Genomic DNA, 24,453 nt, shown 5'->3' on the forward strand with positions numbered 1-24,453 from the left:
GGGAAGTAAAAATTACACCAGAACCTGTTCTGTTGTTTCAGTGGAGTTGCGATGGAATTACTTATAAATTTTATAACAACTTTTCAGTGTGTTTATTTTTTACATTCTTAATAAAATCAAAGAAAAAACACATCTGAATTGATATAATTGAAAAAAGAAGGGTTTTAATTATAAAACTAACAGTAATTTAGTACTAAATTATTCAAATATATCATTTTTGAAGTCTTTTCGTTATGTGACTCGAATCTTAAAAAAAAAATGTGTTACACTCCATCTGAATATATATCCATAGTGAAGAACGCATCGTGGACGTATTGTGAATGCAGCAAGCGCAGTGAGAATGCCGTGAACGCTAGGTGACAACTCTTAACACGCCGTAAAAGCTCCGCGGAAGTGCAGTCAATGGCGAAGAGATCTCCATTGGGAACGCAGTAACACGCCGTGAGAACGCCGTAGAAACGCGTGGGTCGCCGTAGGGACGCCGTGACATCTTCACATTGTAAAAATTTTACAGAAATTTGTGCGATTTTCCTGCGATTCCACTGCGATTTTAACATTTTTACAACGCCTTAATGACTCCATGTGGACGCAGCTTGGTGTGACAGGGCCTTAAAATATATATCCTTTTTTTTAAAGTCTCTCTGTATTTTCCAATTATACCGTTTTTGTTCAAAAAATCTGCTTTGGGTCCACTTTAACCTACTTCATTGATTCAGTGTGACGTTTATTTTCATTGGTTCTTGCAATTTAAACATATTATTTAACCAATCATTGGAAGATTAACTAGAAGCATCTATCATGGTAATTTTATATGGATGCCAAAATCCTACAAACGTGAATATAAAAAAAATAAAATTGTTAAAGATGTTGTTTGAAGTATTTATTTAGCCATTTATTAGAATTTTATTGGAAATATTGATTGTTGTAACAGATTAGAAAATTCAGAAATTGACAAATTTTGTGACCTTTTTTTTTCTGTGACCTCTGTGAATCTGTGAATTGTTTTAAAATCAATACCCATTTTGAAACAGGAATGACAACAGGTTTTTGATTAGAACTGTTGCATAATTCCAAGAGACCTCGAAAAACAGGGCCAAAAGGGGGTCTTAGCCTATCTAGTCCTTTATGATTTTTGGAACACTTTCAATGAAGTAGTTTGATAAAAAAATTCTAGGAGTCTCATAATTATTTGGAAATGCTGGGTGTGTCTTTTTATTTTCTGGTACTTGTAGTCCTGTGAAGTGTCAGGGATAGAAAAAGTTAAAATTAAATTGACATTTAAGATTAAAGTGAAATATACATTTAAAACAGAACATTTTACAACACACATTATGAACATTACATAGAATTGATACAAATATATTAAAAAGTCTGTAATATATATACTCTTTAAGAGGAATAAAAATTCTTATTGCATTTGAAGTTCATGGTCTCATTTAATAGGCTTCATTGATTTGATTGATGTAAGGCAAAATTATTATTGTACCAAAATTAATATTAGAAGCAAACTTTTTAACAGGATACTTGAAAATTGCAATGGAAACCAATTTTACATAATAGAGAGGAAGATTTTGATCAATATACTGAGACACAGTGGTTTAACCAGTGAATGAATGCAGATATCTTATGATATTATTCCAGTATTGCAGTGTTAATGTTTTGGTGGGATAAGGTTGTTAACACAAATATGTGCTTATTGGAACTGTTGCCAGGGAAATTATCGAAATTTACATAAATCTCTGGTGAATTTGTCCCTATGGGGATGTTCAATATCACTAAAATAGAGACGTAAGTGTCACTCTCCCAATAACTTGAGATTTGAAAGACAGGCCATTAATAAATGTGTGAGGGAATGACTTTTTTAATCCCAGTTTTAGGACACCTTAATATGATACCAGTTAATACTGGAATGTGTACCAAAGCTATAATTTTACAGGAGGAGAACTTTGACATATATATGTATATATTTATATAAATTTTAACATGTATGTCTATTCTGAAACCAACAAACTAGTTTTCGCCAGATGAATGTAAAGGTTTTAGGACAGAAGTTTTGAATGCCAAATCCTATCTCTTTTTATATATATTTAGTTCACCTGAGCTAAAAGCTCAAGTGAGCTTTCTGCTTACATTTTGTCCATAGTCTATCTGTCTGTTCGTCTATAAACTTTCACAGTAAAACTCGTTTAGTATGAACACAGATATTGCGAATTCAGGGATATAACAAAGTTTTCTTGTATCCCCAGCTATATAAATTTAACGAATTCCTTCAACTAATACAGATATAATGAATTACGGATATAGTGAAGTAATTTCACAGGTCCCCAGGACTTCGCTATAACCGAGTTTTACTGTACCATTTTCAACTTCTTCTCCAGAATCACTGGGCCAATTTCAGCCAAACTTGCCACAAAACATCCTTGGGTGAAGGGAATTTAAGTTTGTTCAAATGAAGGGTCACACCCTCTTTCAAGGGAGATAATTAAGAAATTAGTGAAAATGTGGTGGCATTCTTTTAAAAATCTTCGTCTTAAGAACCACTGGGCCATAAAAGTTGAAACTTATATGAAACCTTCTTTACATAGTGTATATTCAGATTGGTTCAAATCATGTCCCCCAGGGGTAGGGTGGGGCCACAATCGGGGATCAAGGTTTTACTTAGGAATATATAGGAAAAAATATTCAAAAGTCATCTTATAAAGAACAGCAATGCTGTCATTAGTCATATTGATGTGGTAGCATCCTCACATAGTGTAGATTCAAGTTTGTTCAAATCATGATCCTGGGAGGTAGGGTGGGGCCACAATGAGGGATCAAAGTTTTACATTGGAATATATAGGAAAAATCTTTAAAAATTCTTCTTCTCAAGAACAGTTAAGCCATGTTTAGTCATATTAATATGGAAGCATCCTCAGGTAGTGCAGGTTCAAATCATGACCCCCCAGGGGCCAAAATGGGGGATCGGAGTTTTACATAGGAATATGTAGGGAAAAATCCTTAAAAATCTTCTCATGAAAAGCAAAATCATTTTTAGTCATACTGAATTGGAAACACATCTTCAGGTAGTGTAGATTCAAGTTTGTTCAAATCATGACCCCCTGAGGTAGGGTTGGGCCGCAATGCAGAGTTTATAACATATGGATTTTTAGAAAAAATTCTTTAAAATCTTTTTTCTCAAGAACAGCAAAGCCATGTGTAGTCACATTGATATGGAAGTATTTTGAGGTAGTGTAGATTCAAATCTGATCAAATCATGACTTGGGGGGGGGCTACGTCTATTAAAAAAACATGACATCAGGGGGCAGAGTTAGGTCACAACAACTGGAATAGAAGTTTTACATAGGAATATATAATTTGAAAAAATCTGCTGATGAAGAACAGTGCCATATTGACTCAGGTGAGCATTGTGACCCATGGACCTCTTGTTTTTCTGAAAGAAGGGGGGGGGGGGTGTTAAGATGAAATATTTTGAAATTCTTGTAAAATCCAGAAACTGAAGCACTGGGAAACTTTCTTAAATGCAAGTTGAACCGAGCTTCAGAGTGGGATAGTTAAAGGACTTATCGCATGATCTTTCATAAATCGTAATTTTATAAAAAAAATATTATCTACAACCTTGTTTATTAAAATACTGAATACAATAAACATTGTTGAAATAACATTTTGAGAGATATTGAGAGTTGAAATTCAAATACGGCAATATGCATATTTCAGTCAGATTTCAGCAAAATACTGCTCTGACATCATGGGCGACAATTCAGTGATAGAGAGATGAGAATATGCACACTATTTATGGAGTTATCAACGACAAATGCAGATTAATTACGAAAAAATGCTGAAAAAAATTAATTCCTAATGTGCTTTTCATTTACTATAGAAACATTAACTAGTTCTAAGGTATAAGGCTTTCGAGATATTTTCGGTTTTTTTTATTCCAACCATTTCGAGTCTGTAGCTCTGATTACAATAATCTTTCGTGATCGGAAAATTATTTTTCAAGACCGCCATCCTTTACAGAACATATGAAGGCATATATACATGCTTAAATTAATATTATGTTAAAAACGAAGAATAACCAAGTTATATAATATTAAATTTATGAATCAAATAAGCTAATACATGTGATAAAATGACAATTAAATCAAACTGTATTGTGATGGCAAGTTTCTTCATCTTAGCTGTGTCTCCCTAGCTATTGTCACTGCTAATTTTATAACGTTAACAGATTTTTCATATTTTTTCTTGCGGACAATTTTAAATATATAATGTTGGATATTCAATTTCATAAAATCAGTGATTTGGTCATCAACAACGCGGAAATTCAGGTTGTATCGCATATATTTTAGTAAGATTAACGTGAAGAGCTGATCAGCCATTGTCGCCTTTGACGTCACAGGGTCATGTGATCACTATCTAATTAACTTAGATTTTTAATTCAGGGGTTTTCGTTTGAGTCAATAATTGGTTAATTACCGCGGTTTATCCGCAGTAAAAAAAACACAAAATTTATTAACTGTGGTCATAAGGAATGTTTTATGCTTTTAATTTCAAATAATTTGGAAACATGCGATAAGTCCTTTAAGGGCAGATGACACATTTCTCATTAATGTATATTTTTACCTTCAGTAAAGAATAAAAATATGAGCACACCCCTTGATCCAAAAAATAAAACATGCTTTATAATGTTCAGAAACAGTTCTTTCATTATGTAATTGCACATTTTGGATCAAATGTTGTGCTGTACATACAAAATATTGAAAAATAGCTTAATCTTTTGGCCAGTTGAAGAAATTGTCACAATATGGGAATGGTGCATTCATGACATATATTGACTATTGAGAAAATTATGCTTTTTTCAATAGATGTGCAGTCACCAAGGTTCCAAGTGATATTTAATGCGCTGTCAATTAAAACTAAGCAATTTGATTTTTCAGAATTTCACAGGGCCAAAAAAAAGACCTTAAGTGAACCTTGCTCATTGTGTGTTGTCATTGTTGTTGCAGGCTGTCCAGTCCAAAAAAAATCTTAATAGTTTTAGCTCACCTGAGCCTTCGGCTCAAATGGGCTTTTCTGATCAAAAAGTATCCAGTGTCTTCTGTTGCCTGTAAACTTTTTACATTTTTGAGTTCTTCTCAAGAATCACTGGGCCAATTTCAACCTTGCCACAAAGCATACCTGGGTGAAGGGGATTTAAGTTTGTTCACAGGAAGTGGCATGCCTTCTTTCAAGGGGAAATAAATAAGAATTCGTGAAAATTTGGTGTCATATTTAAAAAAAATCTTCCCAGGAACCTCACTGGGCCAAAAATGATGAAACTTGTGTGAGACATACTGTAGATTCAAATTTGTTCATACCATGACCCCTAGGGGTAAGACAGGGGATCAAGTTTTACATAGAAATCTATAGAGAAAATCTTCTCAAGAACAGCAAAGCCATCATTAGTCATATTAAAATCAAGCATATTCAGGTAGTGGAGATTCAAATTCGTTCAAATCATGACCCCTGCGTAGTGCGTATTGTGGGGCCACTATGGGCGATCAAAGTTTCACATAGGAATAAAGAGGAAAATTTTTTTCAAATTCTTCTTCCCAAGAACAGCAAAGCCATGTTTGGAAGCATCTTCAGATAGTATAGGTTCAAGTTCAAATCATGAACCCTTTGGGTAGAGAGGGGACACAATGGGCGATCAAAGTTTTACATATGAATACATGGGAAAACTTCAAAAAATCTTCTGCTCAAGAACAGCAAAGTCAAGATAAGTCATATTTATATATGGAAGCATCTTTTGGTAGTGTAGATTTGTTTTTTTTCAGATCATGACCCCCAGGGGTAGAGTGGGCAACAATTTGTGATCTAAGTTTTATGTAGAAATACAGTTGAACTTCGATATCTCGAACACTGATATCTTAAATACCATGGATATGTCGAAGTGATTTGGAAGTCCCAACCCCTTATTCTTTAAGTATTTTACTCTAGATATCTTGAATCCTCATATATCTCAAAGTTTTTTCTTAGTCCCATTGAGTTTGAGGTAATGAGGTTTGACTGTATTTGGCAAAAAAATCTGCTGATGAAGAACAGAAGGGTCATAGTGACTCAGGTGATTGTTGTGGCCCATGGACCTCTTGTTTTCTAGAACATTGATGCATCAAACACCAATTAATTAAATGGAATCATTCTCAAATGCACTTTAGCAATTGCACATGCATTCTTTGGAATTAATTCTATCATGCATCATGCTAGTTGATATTGAAGAGAGCTCCTGAATATAGCACTCATATCAATGTAGTCTTTGAACATGACAGGTGTTGCCTCTGTTAATCATTTGTATTATTAAATTAAAACAGGATAAATGTGGTTTGTTCTAATTCTTGATTTCATTGTTTAATAATAATTAATGCTATCAGAAAAAAATATCAAATTGCAAAGCTATAAAGCTTTAATTAGTTATTAGTACTTCAATGATATGTCTAGGTGGGCTAATTACTTATAAATGTACTAAATAAACTCCTTATTAGCAGTAGAAATGAAGCATGATGAACTTTATGACTCTACAAACCACTAATTGAATTTTAGAGAATGAGGATGACTTAGAACCAGAGAGAGATAAGTATTCAGTGTATTTTTGTGTTTGTATGTACATTTATTTTAATCAAGTCTAAATGTAAAGGCCATACTGGTTTCCACTAGTTTTTGCAGCAGTTGAATCATCAGAGAGATTTGTATGCCTTGCATGTCCGCAGTATTACTGGTAGCATAATTTTAGCCATGGCTAATTTACAACACTAATTTTATTAAAGAAGCAAGTCATGATCAAGTTTTTATTTTCATGTTGTTATTTTTTTTTTTTTTAACTGAAGAGATGTATTTTTACACACATTTTAGTTAAATGGGGAATGATGTGTTTTTTCTTAATCTAGTTGTTTTTGGTACATTCTGTGTGTAAACATTTCTTACAGTTATTGGATTTTATACCTTTCTATCCAGCTTTATGATTAATTTAGGAAATGAAATTTATGTGGAAAATGCGATTCATTTTTTTTAAAGTGTGTACAGTTTCCATAGATTTTGGAGCTTAAGATGACAGTTACTTGCAGAACCTGGAGTGATTTAGAATAACAAATTTACTGGCTTTGTGTCCTCCATAAACATTAGTTGTATTTCATAAACTGAATTAGATTTAGATTGAATGTTTTCCTACACAAGCAACTTGTGTGATTCACATAGAACCCCAGAAGACCTGTATGATTTAGATAGAAAATAACAGGGATTGTGATAAAAGCTGACAAAGATAATCAAGTCAAAGACAATATCGATTCTCCAGTTTATGACTGGAATTCAATTTATTTTCATTCCCTTATATAATTTGCCTTGCCATTAGATGGCTACAAAATAAATGGAATAATTTTTTTTGGTTCATACGGGGGAAAACTTTCAATTTTATAAAGCAAATTAAACTTTCATTAAAACTGGAATGTTTGATGTGATATTCACTGTCACCATAATGCTTGGTTACTAGGGAGACGTGAGTCTGAGGCCCAGCAAGAAGAGGAGCACTTGTCAGAATTGGCCAAACCACGTCTAGGCGATATCAAGACTCTCTGTGTACACATCCAGGAAAGCTACGAGTTCAAGGTCAGGTATTTTATTGATAGATACAAAGAGTGATTAACAAATTCAGTAAAGACCCAGATATAAATGGACAAGCTGTAATTAGTGACATGGGTTTGTATCAAGTGAGGATTGCCTGACAGTTCAAGACAATTTTAATTCAGAAAATAATTGGCCACACCACACTACTCAAAAGACATTTGATCTTTTTAGCTCACCTGAGCTGATAGCTCAAGTAAGCGATCCTGATCACCTTTTGTCCATCCGTCCATCTGTTAACTTTTCACATTTTCAACTTCTTCTCAAGAACCACTGGACCAATTTTAACCAAAATTGGTACAAAGCATCACTGGGTGAAGGGAAGTTTAAATTAATAAAATAAAGGGCCAAGTCCCCTTACAAGGGGAGATAATTAAGAAAAGACAAAAATAGGGTGTGGTCATTAAAAAATATGCTCAAGAACCACTGGACCAGAAAAGCTGAAACTTACGTGGAAGCATCCTGGAGTATTGTACAATCTAAATTGTTCAAATCATGACCCCCGGGGTAGGGTGGGGTCACAATAAGGAATCCAAGTTTTACATTGAAATATATAGAAAAAAATCTTCTACTCAAGAACCACTGGGCCTGAAAAGCTTAAATTTATGTGTAAGTATCCTGGGATACTATAGATTCTAAATTGTTCAAATCATGACCCCCAGGGATAGGGTGGGGCCACAATAGGTATTACAAGGAGGAAAATCTGATGCAGAACAGCAGAGCCAAAGTTACTCAGGTGAGCGTTGTGGCCCATGGGCATCTTGTTCTCTAAAATTCTGCAATATAACACCATATATAGCATCTTTACTGGAAATGTCAGTTGACAGCAAACCAAATGCCGACAAAACAGCTCAATTAAAAAAATAATTGGTGAACAGCAGAGAGGAAAGTATTTTCAGCAAATGTAAATCACATGACACTGGAACCATAATTAAACATGCTTACTCCTTCAGCATTGTATTCAAACTTGCTATATTTTTTCTAATAATTATTATTTTTCTCCAATAAAGGCAGTTCATCTTGCCATACAGAATTTGATGTTGAATGTCTTGAGGTTGTCTTATTTACAGAATGTGGTAGACAAATTGTTAAAGAAGGCCAATGTCTCTCTAGTTGTGGGTACCTCCTCCTGGAGGGAACAGTTCCTTGAGGCCATTACTGTCAGTGCAGGTAGGTCAAGCATGCCCAGACAACTGTCTGAGATAAAGCATTGGAAAGTCCCCTACCCTGTCCCTCCCCAATTTTTAAGTTTTTAAGTTTGAATTCTTCCAAAGATTAATATTGAATAGAAAACGGTTGCAAAATATCATCCTAGATATTTATGAAGCAGCCTTTGGTTGAACTTGAAATGGTGCGTATTATGATTTTTTTCCTTGAAGTTCATTTTTTTACAGTGAAATTTAGACAAATGTTGCTTTATATACCGGTACCTTTTTTTTGGAGATAGTTCAAAATGTTTCAGTTGCTCCTTTGTCCTTAAACCTTTAATTGACTGCCAGATGTATGTCTGTTATGCCAAGTACATGAATCTAAATTTAGATTCTCATCCTAATGTGCTTAAATTTGGGGCGGGCTGATTTTTTTCATTTTTTATCATTGAAAAATATCTAAATAAAAAATTCTGATGATACAAAATTTTCACATTGTCAATGCCAATATGAATAGATTTTTTATTGTTAATTCTTTTAAATATCTACAGAAGATTCTTCTTATTAAAAATATTCACAATGTTAATGATTTTACAAGTATACATGCATGTATAGCACATGTCACACTGACACAACTGCTGCTTTGAAATGGGGTGTGGATCCCAGTAAATTGCACATGCTTTTGCTGTATGTGGCAGTCACCACTTCTCATTGGCCTTTCTCCAAATACCTTTGAGTTTGACAAACAACTTCAATTCATTTGTATGAAAATATCAGATTTCCACTGTCCTCAGCTACATGATAACATCCATTTTTTTGTTTTTGACATGTTCAATATTTTCAAAATTTTGCAAAGCAGGGTGTCTAAAATATTCTGTAGGAAAGCCTATGCTGAACAGTTCTAAGATTTACCATTTCCTTAGAACTATTATCCTCTAAAACCTGCCAAAAAGCTTTTTCAATACAACTGTATGAAATATACAACTGTCATTTGCTACGAGATGTTGTATTGTTCTGCTATACTTTTACTTGCTGATGGTATTTATTAGTATCAATACTTATTATAACTGTTATTTTTGCTTTTTCTGCCTTCTCCATACTGGCATATTTTCCCTACATATAAACAGCTCATCTCCCTTCTCCACATATTCATGCTATAAATAGTAACATGCAACTTTTAGTACAAATGGGGAGTAACATTTTAACTTTGATAGTGGTCAATGCCAACTGCTTTTGAAGAACCACTGGACCATAAAAATGAAACTTTTGCAAAAGATTTCCAGCATAGTGTAGATTCTAGTATGTTCAGATAATGACCCCTGGAGGTAGGGCGGGGTCACAAAAGGGATCAAAGTTGGGAGGGTCCACAATGGGTGATCAAAGTTTAACAAAGGAATATATAAAGGAGAAAAAAAATCTGCTGATGTAGAACAGAATGGGGATTAATGACTCATGTGAGTTGTGGCCTACGCGTCTTGTTGTTGAGTTAAATGTAATAAATACTTTTGGAAAAAAAAACAAATAAAAAACACTTGAAGAGGGGTAGGTGGGGATGAGAATCTAAAATTTAATTTTTATCTGGCCTTAACCTTTGTGTATGATAATTTCATTGTTGCAGTGTGTTGACTGACTTGTTATTTGCTTTACATTTGCCTGCAGACAAAGAATCAGGTAATGTTTTGTGTCCATGAGATGGTCTGTCTGTCTGTCAGTGTGTCTAACCATTCTACCATAGGCTCTAACCACTGTGTGCATTTAAGTAGAGTTTTTATGTTCTAACAAACCACTTGTGCTTCAGTGCTGTTTGGTAGCTCATATATTCTGTCTTCGTTCTTTATAACTGTGATTATGTTAGATTCCTATCAAAGCAGTTCATAAATCTGGAGAGTGGAGATATTAGATATAAACTCCAAGTGTCAAGAACTGAGCTTTGGTGGTTGGGTGTACAACAAACAGTAATTACATGCAGTATGTTAGAGATTATTGTTGTAGAGTATTATTAAATCCAAAATTGATATATATATATATATACCCTTGGATGACTATGTGTTGATCAAAGTTCATTTGTTTTTAAAGTAACAATATTTACCTCATCTCCCGTCCCCAGTTTGGTCATTATATTTCAATTATGAATTATGAGTCTTTTAATTCTTAATTCCAAGGTTAAGATATTATTCCATGAAATATTTAAAACTTCCTTGTCCTTTTACTGAATAGGGGGGAGGGTCAGTATATAAACTTCAAAAAATTGATTTCCTTGATCTTCTTACAGTATTTGTTTGTTTTTGAAAAATGGTAACAAATCCACAACATATTGATACCCTTGCTGTCCCCACAGAAAAAGGTTTATTTCATCCATTGTCATTGCTTAGAAGGTGGTCACAATGTTAAAATGGCCATGAGTATTGATCCCCCTCCAACACTGAAACTTTGGAGGAGGGTCAATATTCCATATTGAGGTGAAATCCCCTTCCCAACATTATATCTGATAGGAAAATCTAGGTTCAATATTTTCCAGCTTAATGTCCTGAACTCATCTTAGTATTACTCTTTTGGGTTGGGGAGGAGAGGAGGGGTGTCAACATCATTTCAGACGTATCAAGGATAGACATCACAAAAAAAACTTATTCTGTATTTGAAGAAAGAATTTTTAACACAAAGGAATTAAGAAATCCAGAATGATTGAAGCAAATATAAACGGTACACCAGCTGCTTGGGGGGGGGGGGGGGGGGGGGGTAGTTTTTGTTGAGTGAAGAAAAAAAAAAATTTTTAAAGAAAAACATGATTTTTTTTTTTTAAATATTAATTTATTTATAAGTATGTATGAATCTCTGTGCAGAAGTTTGGGGATAAAAATGTTACACTTTTCCATAATCAGAAATGCTCTTCAATATAATATCTAAGCTTCATAAAAATTCAACTACTTCTAAAACTTGTTTATACTCTTTCATTTGTTAAAGGGTTTTTATCATGTATCTAAATTTCTTAAAAATGAAACACTATTATATTCCTGAAACATATAATTATCGTTTAATTATGAAATATTGTTGAAAATTAGATGATAAAATGGTCGTAATATTGGGTCCTCGAAGTAAAAATCTCCACTAATTAGATAGGGGTCACGTGGTACTGAAACATCATAGGTGTCAATGGTCAATAGAACTCGTAAAGCTTATCATAAGAACAAAATATAGTGAATAGATTTTTACGCTAAATAAATAGAATACACAATACGGTCGGTTGAAATTTTGACATCGACTATATTCCTTTGGTTATGGACGGTCAATCTTTTATGTATGAACATCTAGCAGAGAGAAATAACCAGAAAATATGCCGAAAATTACAGAGGTCACCGAAGACGAAGCCGTTGACAACTCAGATAGATAGGACGAATTACTAAAGTTTAACTTCGTAAACATTTATAAATATGGGAATTTTAAATTCCCCTTCATTAGTATTTTAATTAATTATTTTAGGAATGACTCTTATTCTTGGCCAAATTATTCGAGTATAACCTGGTTTGGGTCAGTTTACGCTTTATAATCCGCGAAGCGGATTATAAAACAGCGTAAACTGACCCAAACCAGTTTATACTCGAATAATTTGGCCAAGAATTAGAGTCATTCCTTATAATTTAATTTTAAAATCATTAAATAACTATGGGTGTAAAATTTCGTTGCTTTTTATCAGTTCAAATTTGCCGCTCAATAATACAACCGTAGTAATGGAAGTTCTGGAAGTGATGGGAAGCAAGGGGAGGTAAAAACTGATACATAGGCCTAGCAGCCTTGTTGTTTGTTTACATGTGGTAAGATTGAATTATTGTTTGGTACATTTATTAAATCTGGAATTTTCCATGAATCCCGAGGACTGGAAATGAGAGGATTGTATGGATACAGATGATTCAGCTGGTTGTCAGGGGGGGGTGTCCCCATACCAAACCAGGTTATACAGAAATAATTTGTGTTCCTTTTTTGGATATTAACCAATCAGAGGCTAGAATACAAACAAAATTAAATTATATATAAATAAATCCTGTATATCTTCTATCTGTTCCAGCAGTGAATATCACGTACTAGAAATGACACTTTTTCAATGGCGCCGTACGCCGTTACGAAGTTCACAACATTCCTACTAGATTCAGTGCGACTTTTAAAAAAATGTGTGTTTTCATTTATTATTTTTTAAAGGTATCTTTCTTTAAAATATTTTACAGGACAGAAAAAAAAATCGTGATTGATAAATGATAGTTCTGAATGAAGATAAACGCCATCGCATTTGCAGAAAAAGGCCCCCCTTTCATCAGTGTTCATCTTTCGACAAAGTCCAGGAAATGTGGAAAAAAATTCTTCCTGAAACCTTTCTTGTGCACATTTGTGCATCCTAAAGCCTAAATTATATGTTACTAACTATCAATTATTTAATTATCTCTTAATTATTTTCTAACAGGTTTAATAGACACAACAAATGAGCCCTTTTGTTTATACAATAAGTACTTCGCTTGACCAGGATTGACACCTATGACGTCAGAGCAATGGCGCGTAACACCAGCGATCAAAATATGCATACTGAGAAATTCAAACTTTGAATCGCTGAAACATCAAAAATATTAATTTTCTTACAAAGTTTTTTACATATATGTTTTTAATAGCATGTTAACTTTGTCATATCCAAAAATTTTGAGACGTGATAAAAACCCTTTAATATTTGTTACACTTGTCTATAAGTAGCTTTTGATAAAAATTCACGTACTCGTAGACTGAAAATAAATAAAATAATACAGTGATAATCTAATATCTTTGTAATGTGATTGAATATATATAGGATCTCACATGATTTGTGGTTGGATATGATTTTTATCCAACGAGTTGTGTGGGTTTTTTTCTATCCCCAAGCCTTGGCGAGGGGATAAAAAACACACAAGTTGGATAAAAATTATATCCATCCACAAATCATGGGAGATTCTTTTTATCACATGTTTTATACATCACTATCAATGTTTTACACTGTTTTCAAATATGAATCCACATTATTTTATTTATCATTTTCACGCAAAACCCATTGTGATGTCACAGGAAGGGGATATGAAAAAAATGTCCAATGAGTGATATCCACGGGATAAAGGGGTAAACATGTGATAAAAATGTGGAAATACCAGCAAAGCTGTAACTTAATGTAACTAACTAAAATATATAATCATATGTTTCTATTTTGCTTTATGCCTTTAAAGTAGTGTAATCATCTAAAATTAGGGTCCCTAGAAGAATATCACACTAGATTTTGTAAATTATGTCTTCCCCTTAAAGGGGAGACATATTGTTGTCTGTTCTTCATTTTCTTCATCCAAATATTGTGTAGGCCATTACTTGAGGACCCTTTGTCATTAAAACTTTGTCTAGAACATAACTTTTTTTATTGCAGTATGCAAGATGGATGACCCCAATCAACCCTTGATATACCCCACATCAAACTCTTGCACTTATTAATGTTGTCTATTATATATGAAAACCAAAATTTGAAGGGTAGACTAGTACCAGTGTTTAAGTGTAAAGGCACATATATGATATACAAAGAACTTTGTGCAGTGTTTTTTTCTGTGTTTGTTCTATGGTATTCTTCTCAATTGCAACTTCTCTGGCCTTACTGACAGGAGGAAAAACAACCTCGAATGTGTTACATAGGCGTCCATGACAACTCCCTTTTCATAAACTTTGTATTAAATGTAGGGAGATCTCTTATCTGTAAAGTATGGAGCTAAATTTCATTGAATGTGAAGATATTATCTAAAATATGCCACAGAAGGGACTTTCAACTCTGTCTATCCAGTAATTTAATAAATAAAAAGCGACTCCATCTTGTATAAAATTTTAACATCCTGTGAGGTAAATACATTCGAGGCTTTTTTCCAAGCTTGCCAGAAAGGCCAGAGTAGATGTGATTGGTATTCTCCTAACACAATAAAGATAAGTATATCTCTGAATTTTTCTTTATAAACTACAGTAAAACTTGTACAGTGCAAATCCGGATAGAGAATTTACAGAAGAGAAGTTTTTTTTTAATTCCCAGCAAATTTTTTAACAATGCATTGTAAAGTTTTACAGTTATAACGAATTCTGGTATAACAAATTTATGGATATAACAAACTGATTTTTTCCTGTAGAGGTTAAAAATAACAATATTTACATCTTTTATAATGAATTTTTATTGAAATTTAAAATATTGAACCTACATTTTTTTTATAAGTATTCATATTTGAAATTCAATTCATCAGAAAACTTAAGAAATTGAAGTCAAATTTTGTATTTATTACTTCCCTGAACATATTCATTAGTCAGACTTGAAGTAGAACATATATATCGCAAATTTGCAATATATACTTTAATGAAATATATGGAGATAATGAACAGTATTCAAGCTCGAAAGTCCATTCAAACAATACAAATCAGGAGCAGGGTAAACACGGATCTGTAAAACATCAGAGGAGGGATCAGGTGCCATGGAGGAGTGAGCATCCCCTTCCGACTGGTCACACATACCGTGTGCTCCTTGTCATGATCGGGAAATAGCAGAAAAATCTGTCGACAATTTAGTGTGTAAATAATGGCCTAACAATTAGTATGAAAAACATCAGTCAGCATTTGACTTAATGATAGATTGTATTTGCTCACAAGGTCATTGTATCGACCATAGAACTTGTGAACTGATGACTTTAAACAAGACTGTTGATATCATTGTTTCATCAACTTGTTTGTCAATAACTTACCTCTTTTTAAAAATTGTTCATACGTAAAGCATGCTCTTGCATATCGAATCAACTGAGAGATATAAACCCCATATGCAGGTGATGAGGGTATATTGCTGTAAGTAAGGGAAGTTGATGATTGAAAAGTTAAAATCATCACGTTTATCATAAAGCTTTGTTGTTAGATTACCATTAACATCTTTTTCTAGTAAAATATCCAAATATGAAACAGATGAGTCATACTCTGTGGTATCTTTTATTTCAAGCTCACTTGGATATATTGTGTCGACATATGAATGGAAAGAACTATAGTTAATAGTTAATTGATAATACGTCATCAGTGTATCTAAATGTTGAGTTGAAGGCCACAGCAAGCATTTTCTTTTTCTTGTGCATAAGATTTTGAATAAATTCTGCTTCATATGAATACAAAAATAGGTCTGCTTATGAAGGGGTGCAATTAGTACCCATGGGAATTCCAACAAATTGTTGGAAGACCTGGTCTCCAAAAACCACATAGATATTGTCAGTCAGAAACTCAAGCATCTTTTAATATCAACTTCAGAGTACCTGGTACTTATGTGTACAATCAGAATGTTTTTTAACAAAATGATTTTGCAAATGACCAATGACAAGGTAAGTAAATTTACAAGTTCCAATTTCATTGAAAAAGCAGCTGTCAATGATGTCAAAAAGCCTGGACTTTAATTTATTTTGGGAAATGGTTGTATATAGAGTTGAAAAGTCATAAGTTTTATGTTATTGCTTTTGGTTAAATTTTGTGATTTCATATTTTCCAAAAGTTCCTTGGAACTTTTAAGTTTACACATCTGATTTACACTACTTCTTGAATATTCTGTTGCACAGTACTCCTGAAATTTCTCCTTCACTGCTGTTAATATTCAGTGAGGAGTAAAGAAAGAGGCTTAGTAGAAAATTTACTTGAACCCACTATATATCTTTATTTGTAAGCAAAATTATGAAGTTTCGGAATCCAATATAAGTATGGTAATTCAAATTCATATTGGTTGTTGGGAATATTTAAAATATTCAAAACTGACTAAGATTTTGAAGAATTTCCTCCTTAGAAAGGGAGCTATGGGTATAAGTTGGATTACCAGTTGTAGAATTAAATCCAGTTCCTCTAAAATACTATTAAAATAAGGAGCCTTACAAACAAAGACAATGCTGTTACCTGCTTTGTCAGCTGGGACCAGTAGATACTGATTGTGTAGTCTATGTAATTTTTTCAATTCTGAAATATTGAACACAGAAGGATGTAACTTAACAATGTAATGATCATGTTAATGATTAATATAAATGAGTTTTGAACATGATGTTAAATAATTTTTAGAGGGGTGTAAATATATGTTTCTCTATTAACTTTCTTTTATAACACAGAGCTACTGATCTGATTTAAAAAAAAAAAAAAAAAAAAAAAAAGGATTCTAATTGCGGTAATAACGGGGGTGATAATAATGGTAATAAAGGTTTTGTTCTGGAAATACGTTGGCGGATGATGGTAGGTGGGGGAATGGTGTTAAAACGGAGTATTATATAGCGAGGAAATCGGGACTTTGAATTTTTTTTTGGTGGTAAGCGGGGGTGGTATTATAATGGGGGGGGTATAAGGGGGGAGCACTGTTTAGTGAACTTTATTCACAGGTCCCCAGGACTTTGTTATAATGACCAAGATTTACTGTATATTTTTGTCTGTTTGAATTCATAGAAGTAAAAGCATTCATGAAACCATGAATATTTTTGTTCATTCATAGAAACATGTCCATTCACATTCAGCAGAAAAAAACCACAGTTCTCTGATAATACAAATGTCTACAGCATTAGTTTGTATTGATTTACGTTTGATATCCATTATAAAATGAGACTTGCCCATTCATCTCGGTAATAACCAGTTTGTTCTTAATGTTTAATATCAGGCAATGAACTATTGGACATCCAAACTCTCTGCCAAATCTTGACATGGAGGCTTATTGTTGCACAGCACTAACCATACCACAAATAGGCCAAGATGGCAAGATGGCAGGGCATTTGCTCAGTATTCTCAATGCAGACTGGAAATTTCTTTTTTTTATTTAAATATTTAGGAAGCTTTTGATTTTCACTGACATTTTAGACTCCATTGCATATTGTTAACTTTCTTATAAAATATTTCAATTAATGCACTCCTTTAAAGGGGAAAAAAGTAATTTAGCTTAAGTCTTCTAATAAAATTGATGTTTCAGGTGCAGCCCCCTCACAAGTATAGAGTTTATAAGTAGTCCAAACCTTTCAAAGAAAGTTTTTAAAAAATTGAAAATTAAAAAAGAATTATCTGACACATGATGTAATGTTTGAACAAATTGGATAATTTCTAAATAAAACAAGTCCCAGCTTTTATTTTCAATGAAGCTGAAAGTTCTGATCACTCATTGTCCAGAGGTTATCCATCAGTCTATAAAATTTCACATTTTGACTTCTTTTCGAGAACCACTGGGCCAATTTAATGCCCTGTTCACACAGAGAGTTTAATATGAATTAAATGTAAGTTACTGTGAATTAAATTTGAACTGAGTTTACCCAAAGAATTTAATGCAAAGCAGTTTAATTCAAATTAATTTACTGCACATCAAATTACTTTACATTAGCTCTGTGAACTAATTCTCATTAAATTCTCTGTGTGAATGCGTGTTTTCTGAATGAGGATGTTTATATGACACTTCATGGTACTAGCCATTAGATAAATGAAGATGGTGTTTATATAAAAAAAAAATTGCAAAAACATTTTTTGGGGGTCATCAATACATATATGAAGTATAAAACAAACTGCATATACGACAACCCACCAAAGCCTGTACATGTATTTTCCAAGGATATTTATATGATTGAAAAGTATATTGGTAATTTGTTAACAATCTCTCAACAACTCTTGAAAAATCTTTTTGTTTTGTCTATACATTAACACAGAGGCATAGCTAGCAATGTTTTCAGGCAATTAATGAAACCATAGAATAATTTAAGAAATGAATTTAATTTTTGAAGATTCATGAGGACATGAACTACGACGCTTCACGCCGGCATATTTCATGAAGCGCGTTAGCACTTCATGATAAATATGCCGGCGTGAAGCGTTGTAGTTCATGTACCTCATGAATCTTCAAAAATTAAATTCATTTCTTATATTTACATTATTTTTCTGATGAGTTACCACAAATTTCACCATTCAACTGTCATTTTTAAAGCAAAACAGTTTGCACTATAGTTTTGACGTCAAATGCGGTATTATGATGTAACAATGGAGATATTCATGCTCATCCATGGTAGTTCATGAGAAAATGAACAGCATTCTAATTTGCAAAGAATCTTAAGAAAAAATATTTGGAAATGTAAATATTGAGGGATGAAGCCTTATAGGTAATAGGTGTGGGAGGGAGCTGTCCCCCTACCGCTGGGGGAGGTGTCACCTCTGAAAAACAAGGACTAATTCACATTAATTTTCCACATCCTTGAGAACTTTTGATCAGTAAATAAAATTTGCATAATTATCACTTTTATAATATAATTATGCTCTCTAAGTTTTAAAATGTGTTAAATTCAGAGCTTTTGGGGGGGGGGGGGGGGGGCAAACTATACTACTCTCAAAATACTCTTAATAATATAAAATTTATTTCTTTTTGGATAAACAGGCAAAAACTACATTGCATGGATGTTGTCCGTATTATGCATTTTAAAGTCAAAGTAATTGTGAAGGAGCTCAGTAGTGGTTAACATTGATATGACATTCATTTCAATCTTCCAGTTATTGCACTTGATGTTCCATGTTTTGTCTTTTGAGGAGAAATTCTGCTGTAAATTATAGTGTGGCGATCAGACGGGTTAGATCGCTGGTTGCCAGATAGCTCATTTGGTAGAGCACCTGACTAGAGATTCAGGGGGCCCGGATTTGAATCCCGGCCTGGTCTCATATTTTTTTCCTCTCCGGTTACATTTGGTGCCTTGACCAGGATTGGAAGTGACAGGTGAAAGACCTGCCAGGGTTTGTGTCTTCGGAGGCCGAAGACCTTTAAGGAGGGAGAAATGTGGCGGTCAGGCGCGTTCGATCGTCGGTAGCCAATAGTTGGTAGAGCACCTGACTGGAGATTCAGGGGGCCCGGGTTTGAATCCCATTCTGGTCCATTGCATTTTGCTCCTCTCCTGTTATAATAGAAACCTACAGTTTCAATGAATAAAATTTATTCTGTACAGGAGAAAGCTGAATGAGAAAATCAAAAATCTGACATTGGTGATTGTTACACACACACCAGTATTTCATTTTTAAAAATCTTTAAAAAGCCCTTAAGGTGATAAGAGTTACTAGTTTTAAAGTGATTAACAGTCTCATTTGAACATGGTTATGACAAATTTGATATAAAATTATTCAATTGGTTTATATTAAGATGTTCTGTACAAGCCAAATGTACAAAAAAGGCAATGATTGGCTACTTTTTGGTGTTTTGTAAAGTTTGCTGGGCTTTGAGGATACACTGACACCAAGATATTCATGTCCAGTGTTATTTGAGTTTGATAGAAGGGGTGAAGAACATTTTAGCAGATTTGCAGAAGGTATGAATGGACATTTTAATGAAGATTTATAGGACATTTTAGTGGAGATAAATCAGTTACCTGTAAAAATTCAATGGACATTTTAGTGGATTTGTTTCCACAGGTAAATTTAATAATTAATAGATGTCCACAGTATGGGAGCTAATGCTGAGATGTAAATATTTTTAATATTTTGTATTTTAGTGCTGATTTGATTTTTTTAATAGTGCTGATGTCTTGAACATCAACTGTATTTTAATGAACATTATCCTACTCGAAATCTTACTTGTAACCCCACCCACACACACACACACACACACACCCAGGTTCGCAAGAAGAGGACAACAGACTTGTTCTGGCTAACAGAAGAGCTATTTATATATATTTAACTATTAAACTATCTACTAAAATGTCCTCATACTATATTTCCGCATGTCCAATAAATTTCTGCTAAAATGTCAACAAATTTTCTACACTTAAATTATGTCCAATGTGTGGTAGGGGAGATGGGCAGTACTAATGTAGGGATTAATTAAGACCAATTTGTTTTCTTTTAGGTGATGAGGAGGATGAGGAAGAAGAGAAGCTTCCTTCCTGTATGGACTATGTCATGCATTTCCTGACACTCTTCTGGAAAGTTCTCTTTGCCTGTGTCCCCCCAACTGGTATGTGCTTTTTCTCTACACAATTGTTCTGTAGCATGGACAATTTTTACCAAAATTTCTACATGGGGATCATTTTTGCAAATAAGGAAAATCAGATTGACCATATAAAATATCAGATATGGCAAGAATATTTCATTTAAGTGTAAATATCTTAAGGTTTTGCTCGTCACTTCGTTCACAGAAATGACACCCACATGAAAATTTCCATATCACAGTACCATTACCTTTTTTAAATGACATACATTGTAGCAACTGAACCACTCATCTTCATTAAACACACTAGTCACTCAAAAAAGTGCAATTGTAAACCTGCTGCAAGGTCAAATGAAAATGTTTAAGGTCACTTCAAAAAGCATGAAAGTTTTCTTAGGATTTTTTGTCTTTTTATTATTTTTTTAAAATAGAAAAATATGAAAAGCTTGTATATGACCATCTTCACAAATCAAAGGTTTACGGTCTGCTATGCTCCTCAAAAATCCTTGGCAGATTACGCCTGTAAAACTGTAGCGATATTTGTTCCAAGTTTAGACCTTTGGTACCAATGACATGTAGCTGTCTTGTTGCATTACTTCACAAAAATAAAGGAACAGACAAACATTCAGATGTAAACTATATGCTTTTCTGTGTTTTTGTACTCACACCATCTCTATTCTCTTACATTGATAAACCTTTAATTACTTCATCCTGATTTTTTGTTGAATGGATACTGGGTTGCAATTTGATGGGGTAGAATCTAGAATTCAAATTTATTTATGGCCAGAAGAGGTCTCTAATGTCAGCCAGGGTAATCTGCAAAGTTTTTGGGATGTAGCAATCCAAAAACCCTTGGTTTTTAAAGATGGTGTATGACATAAAAGTGGCTTTACAATGCATAGGGTGACAGTGGAGTTACTCAGGTGACTGTCAAGTTGCAGGTGCTTTATGTTATAATGGATTGGATATTGGTTAGATTGACTTAGTTCAGAAGAAGACATTGCATTAAATAAGTCTAAAAGATAAGTAGAGGTTGGAAAGTAGACAGCATTAAGTGGATACCTGTATACTGTAGATTCCTAAATATACGCGAGGAATAAATTATCGCGTAATTACGCGAAAAGCACCACTCGCAAAATAAAATTACTCGCTTTTATTTTTATGGTGCTTTAATGTATGTAAAATCTCTAGATAAATCACCCATTCGCGAATTATTTTTCTCGCGATTTGACGCCCTTGGGTCATTTCGCGATATTAAGTTCTCATGTAAAATAAGGAATCTACAGTAGTACATGTTTTAATTGGCTTAGACAATAACTATAATCATGCAGCTGTAAACAATAGGTGTGCTCACTCTGGTGAATAGTATTGATGTGACACGTACTAGATTTAAATGATAGGCTAGTCAGCATAAGAACTATTACAGTTCATTAATTCTCAAACAGACTGGAAGCTTCAGCCTTGGGGATTTAGTAGCTTTTATTGCGATGTTAATAATAGCATATATCTGATGTACATATTTTGTCTCTCCTTGATATTCAATATAAAGCAATATGAAGACTACCCCCTAGGGTGCCACTATGGTCTATGGCAAAATCAATTGGAGTAAATGTTGTACCCTTGCACACAAGATATTTTGATACATCTGAAAGCTAGAATGTCATATTTTGTGCAGATATTTTAATCTGATCTTGTAGTGGAGTTTGGAGAGAAACCAAGGTGTAAAAAATGTGGGCTTAGCTAGATTGAATATCTATTATAAAGCTCTCACTGACAGCATCTACATCAAAAAAATATTTGCTCTACATGTCTAATCTAAAATGTCTTTATATGTTCTGACTAGCAGGGTTGATTTTAGGATGTATAAACATGTAGGGTTCTTATTACCCTATCACACTTGCAAATGGTATAATTTGAAACAGTTATGGTAAAAGAAAGATAACTCTGTTACTGTATACATGTATATTTACTGCATTTTGAATTTCGTTACTGACAGGGCAAGTTCTGTTTTGGGTATGATCGAACAATTTTTGACAGTTATGCCCCTTGAACTTAGAAAAATTCCAATTATTGGGGGGGGGGGGGGCATAAGTGTTTTACAAACATCTCTTGTTAGTTATTGTCTTTCTTGGAAGATGGTGTACAGAGTTGAAGTATTTTAGAGTCTTTGGACTATGCACTTTCTTTCTTCTGCGATTGGTAGAAAATGCAAGATATGAAAATTTTCAAGTATTTCACTGGTTGAAATGCTGTGCTAGGCAAGGGAAATAATTTTCTGGTGATCTAATTTTCATACGACTTAACAATTTTACACGATTTTCAATCTTTAGAAAATTCAACAAAATGAACCCCCCAAAAAATGGAAGTAAAGGAAACTGACACTTTCACTTTTTATAGCAACAAATAATTAACCTTCTCTATATTTTCATGGTTTACAGAAATTAAGTTCTTTTTCTGCCTGCAGAAGTTGAAATGTGTGTATATACATTCTTTTTTTCCTCCGTTCATATGGTATATGGCTAATGTACATATGTAAAAAGCTGTTGAGAAGTGCAAAGACAAGAACGACAGTACTCAATAATAATTTTGCATGATGGGTGTGTGTCGGTTTACAGGGTAAGATTGTTTCTGAAGACAGCAAAGCTTTTTGAAAAAGCTTGTACTTGTTATACTGGTACACTTTAGATGACTTTTAAAGATCATCTTGGTCAAAGAGATGTTTAAAACATTGTACTAGGCTATCTTAGTCAAAGAGATGCTTGTAACATTGTAGTCTATCTTAGTCACAGAGATGTTTGTAACATTGTAGATTACCTTGGTGGTTGGGCCTGCTTTACTGTCAGTATCATTATGATTGGTGTGCTGACAATGTTTATCCAGGACTTGGCTACAGAATTTGGTTGTACTATAGGACTGAAGGATGCTGTTACTGCCATCTCTGTCGTAGCTCTTGGTACAAGTGTACCAGGTAAGCCAAGAGATTCTACTTTGTAACAGTTCATTTTTTAGCTCACCTGAGCTGAAAGCTCAAGTGAGCTTTTCTGATCACCCATTGTCCGTCGTCCGTCCGTCTGTCTGTCTGTCCATCCATCCGTCTGTAAACTTTTCACATTTTCAACTTCTTCTCAAGAACCGCTGGGCCAATTTTAACCAAACTTGGTACAAAGCATCCTTGGGTAAAGGGGAGTTTAAATTGTTAAAATGAAGGGCCAAGCCCCCTTCAAAGGGGAGATAATCAAGAAAAGACAAAAATTGGGTGGGGTCATTAAAAAATCTTCTTCTCAAGAACCACTGCGCCAGAAAAGCTGAAACTTACGTGGAAGCATCCTTGGGTAGTGTAGATTCTAAATTGTTCAAATCATGACCCCCAGGTGTAGGGCGGGGCAACAATAGGGAATCCAAGTTTTACATTGAAATATGTAGAAAAAATCTTTAAAAATCTTCTTCTCAAGAACCACTGGGCCAGAAAAGTTGAAACTTATGTGGAAGCATCCTAGGGTAGTGTAGATTCTAAATTGTTCAAATCATGACCCCCAGGGGTAGGGCGGGGCCACAATAGAGAATCCAAGTTTTGCATTGAAATATGTAGAAAAAATCTTTTTCTCAAGAACCACTGGGCCAGAAAAGCTGAAACTCCTTGGGTAGTGTAAAGTCTAAATTGTTCAAATCATGACCCCCAGGGTAGGATGGGGTCAC

The 24,453-nt window shown here is 33.8% G+C and overlaps 1 protein-coding gene across 2 annotated transcripts in view; it reads left to right on the top strand.

Moving 5' to 3' along the window:
* Positions 1 to 24,453, top strand: part of LOC133181822 (sodium/calcium exchanger 3-like) — a 60,642-nt gene that overhangs the window by 34,847 nt on the left and 1,342 nt on the right. The window contains exons 4-8 of one of the 2 annotated variants that reach the window (XM_061316444.1): positions 6,577 to 6,606; positions 7,517 to 7,635; positions 8,721 to 8,820; positions 20,677 to 20,784; positions 23,567 to 23,725. In XM_061316444.1, coding sequence (XP_061172428.1) covers positions 6,577 to 6,606; positions 7,517 to 7,635; positions 8,721 to 8,820; positions 20,677 to 20,784; positions 23,567 to 23,725 — 516 coding nt within the window. The remainder of the gene's footprint in view (positions 1 to 6,576; positions 6,607 to 7,516; positions 7,636 to 8,720; positions 8,821 to 20,676; positions 20,785 to 23,566; positions 23,726 to 24,453) is intronic. The other variant, XM_061316445.1, reaches the window with a different exon arrangement.

The sequence above is a fragment of the Saccostrea echinata genome, unplaced genomic scaffold (genome assembly GCF_033153115.1).
Source record: "Saccostrea echinata isolate AGI-Se365-2 ecotype Australia unplaced genomic scaffold, CSIRO_AGI_Sech_v1 ptg000009l, whole genome shotgun sequence".
Classification (NCBI taxonomy): domain Eukaryota; kingdom Metazoa; phylum Mollusca; class Bivalvia; order Ostreida; family Ostreidae; genus Saccostrea; species Saccostrea echinata.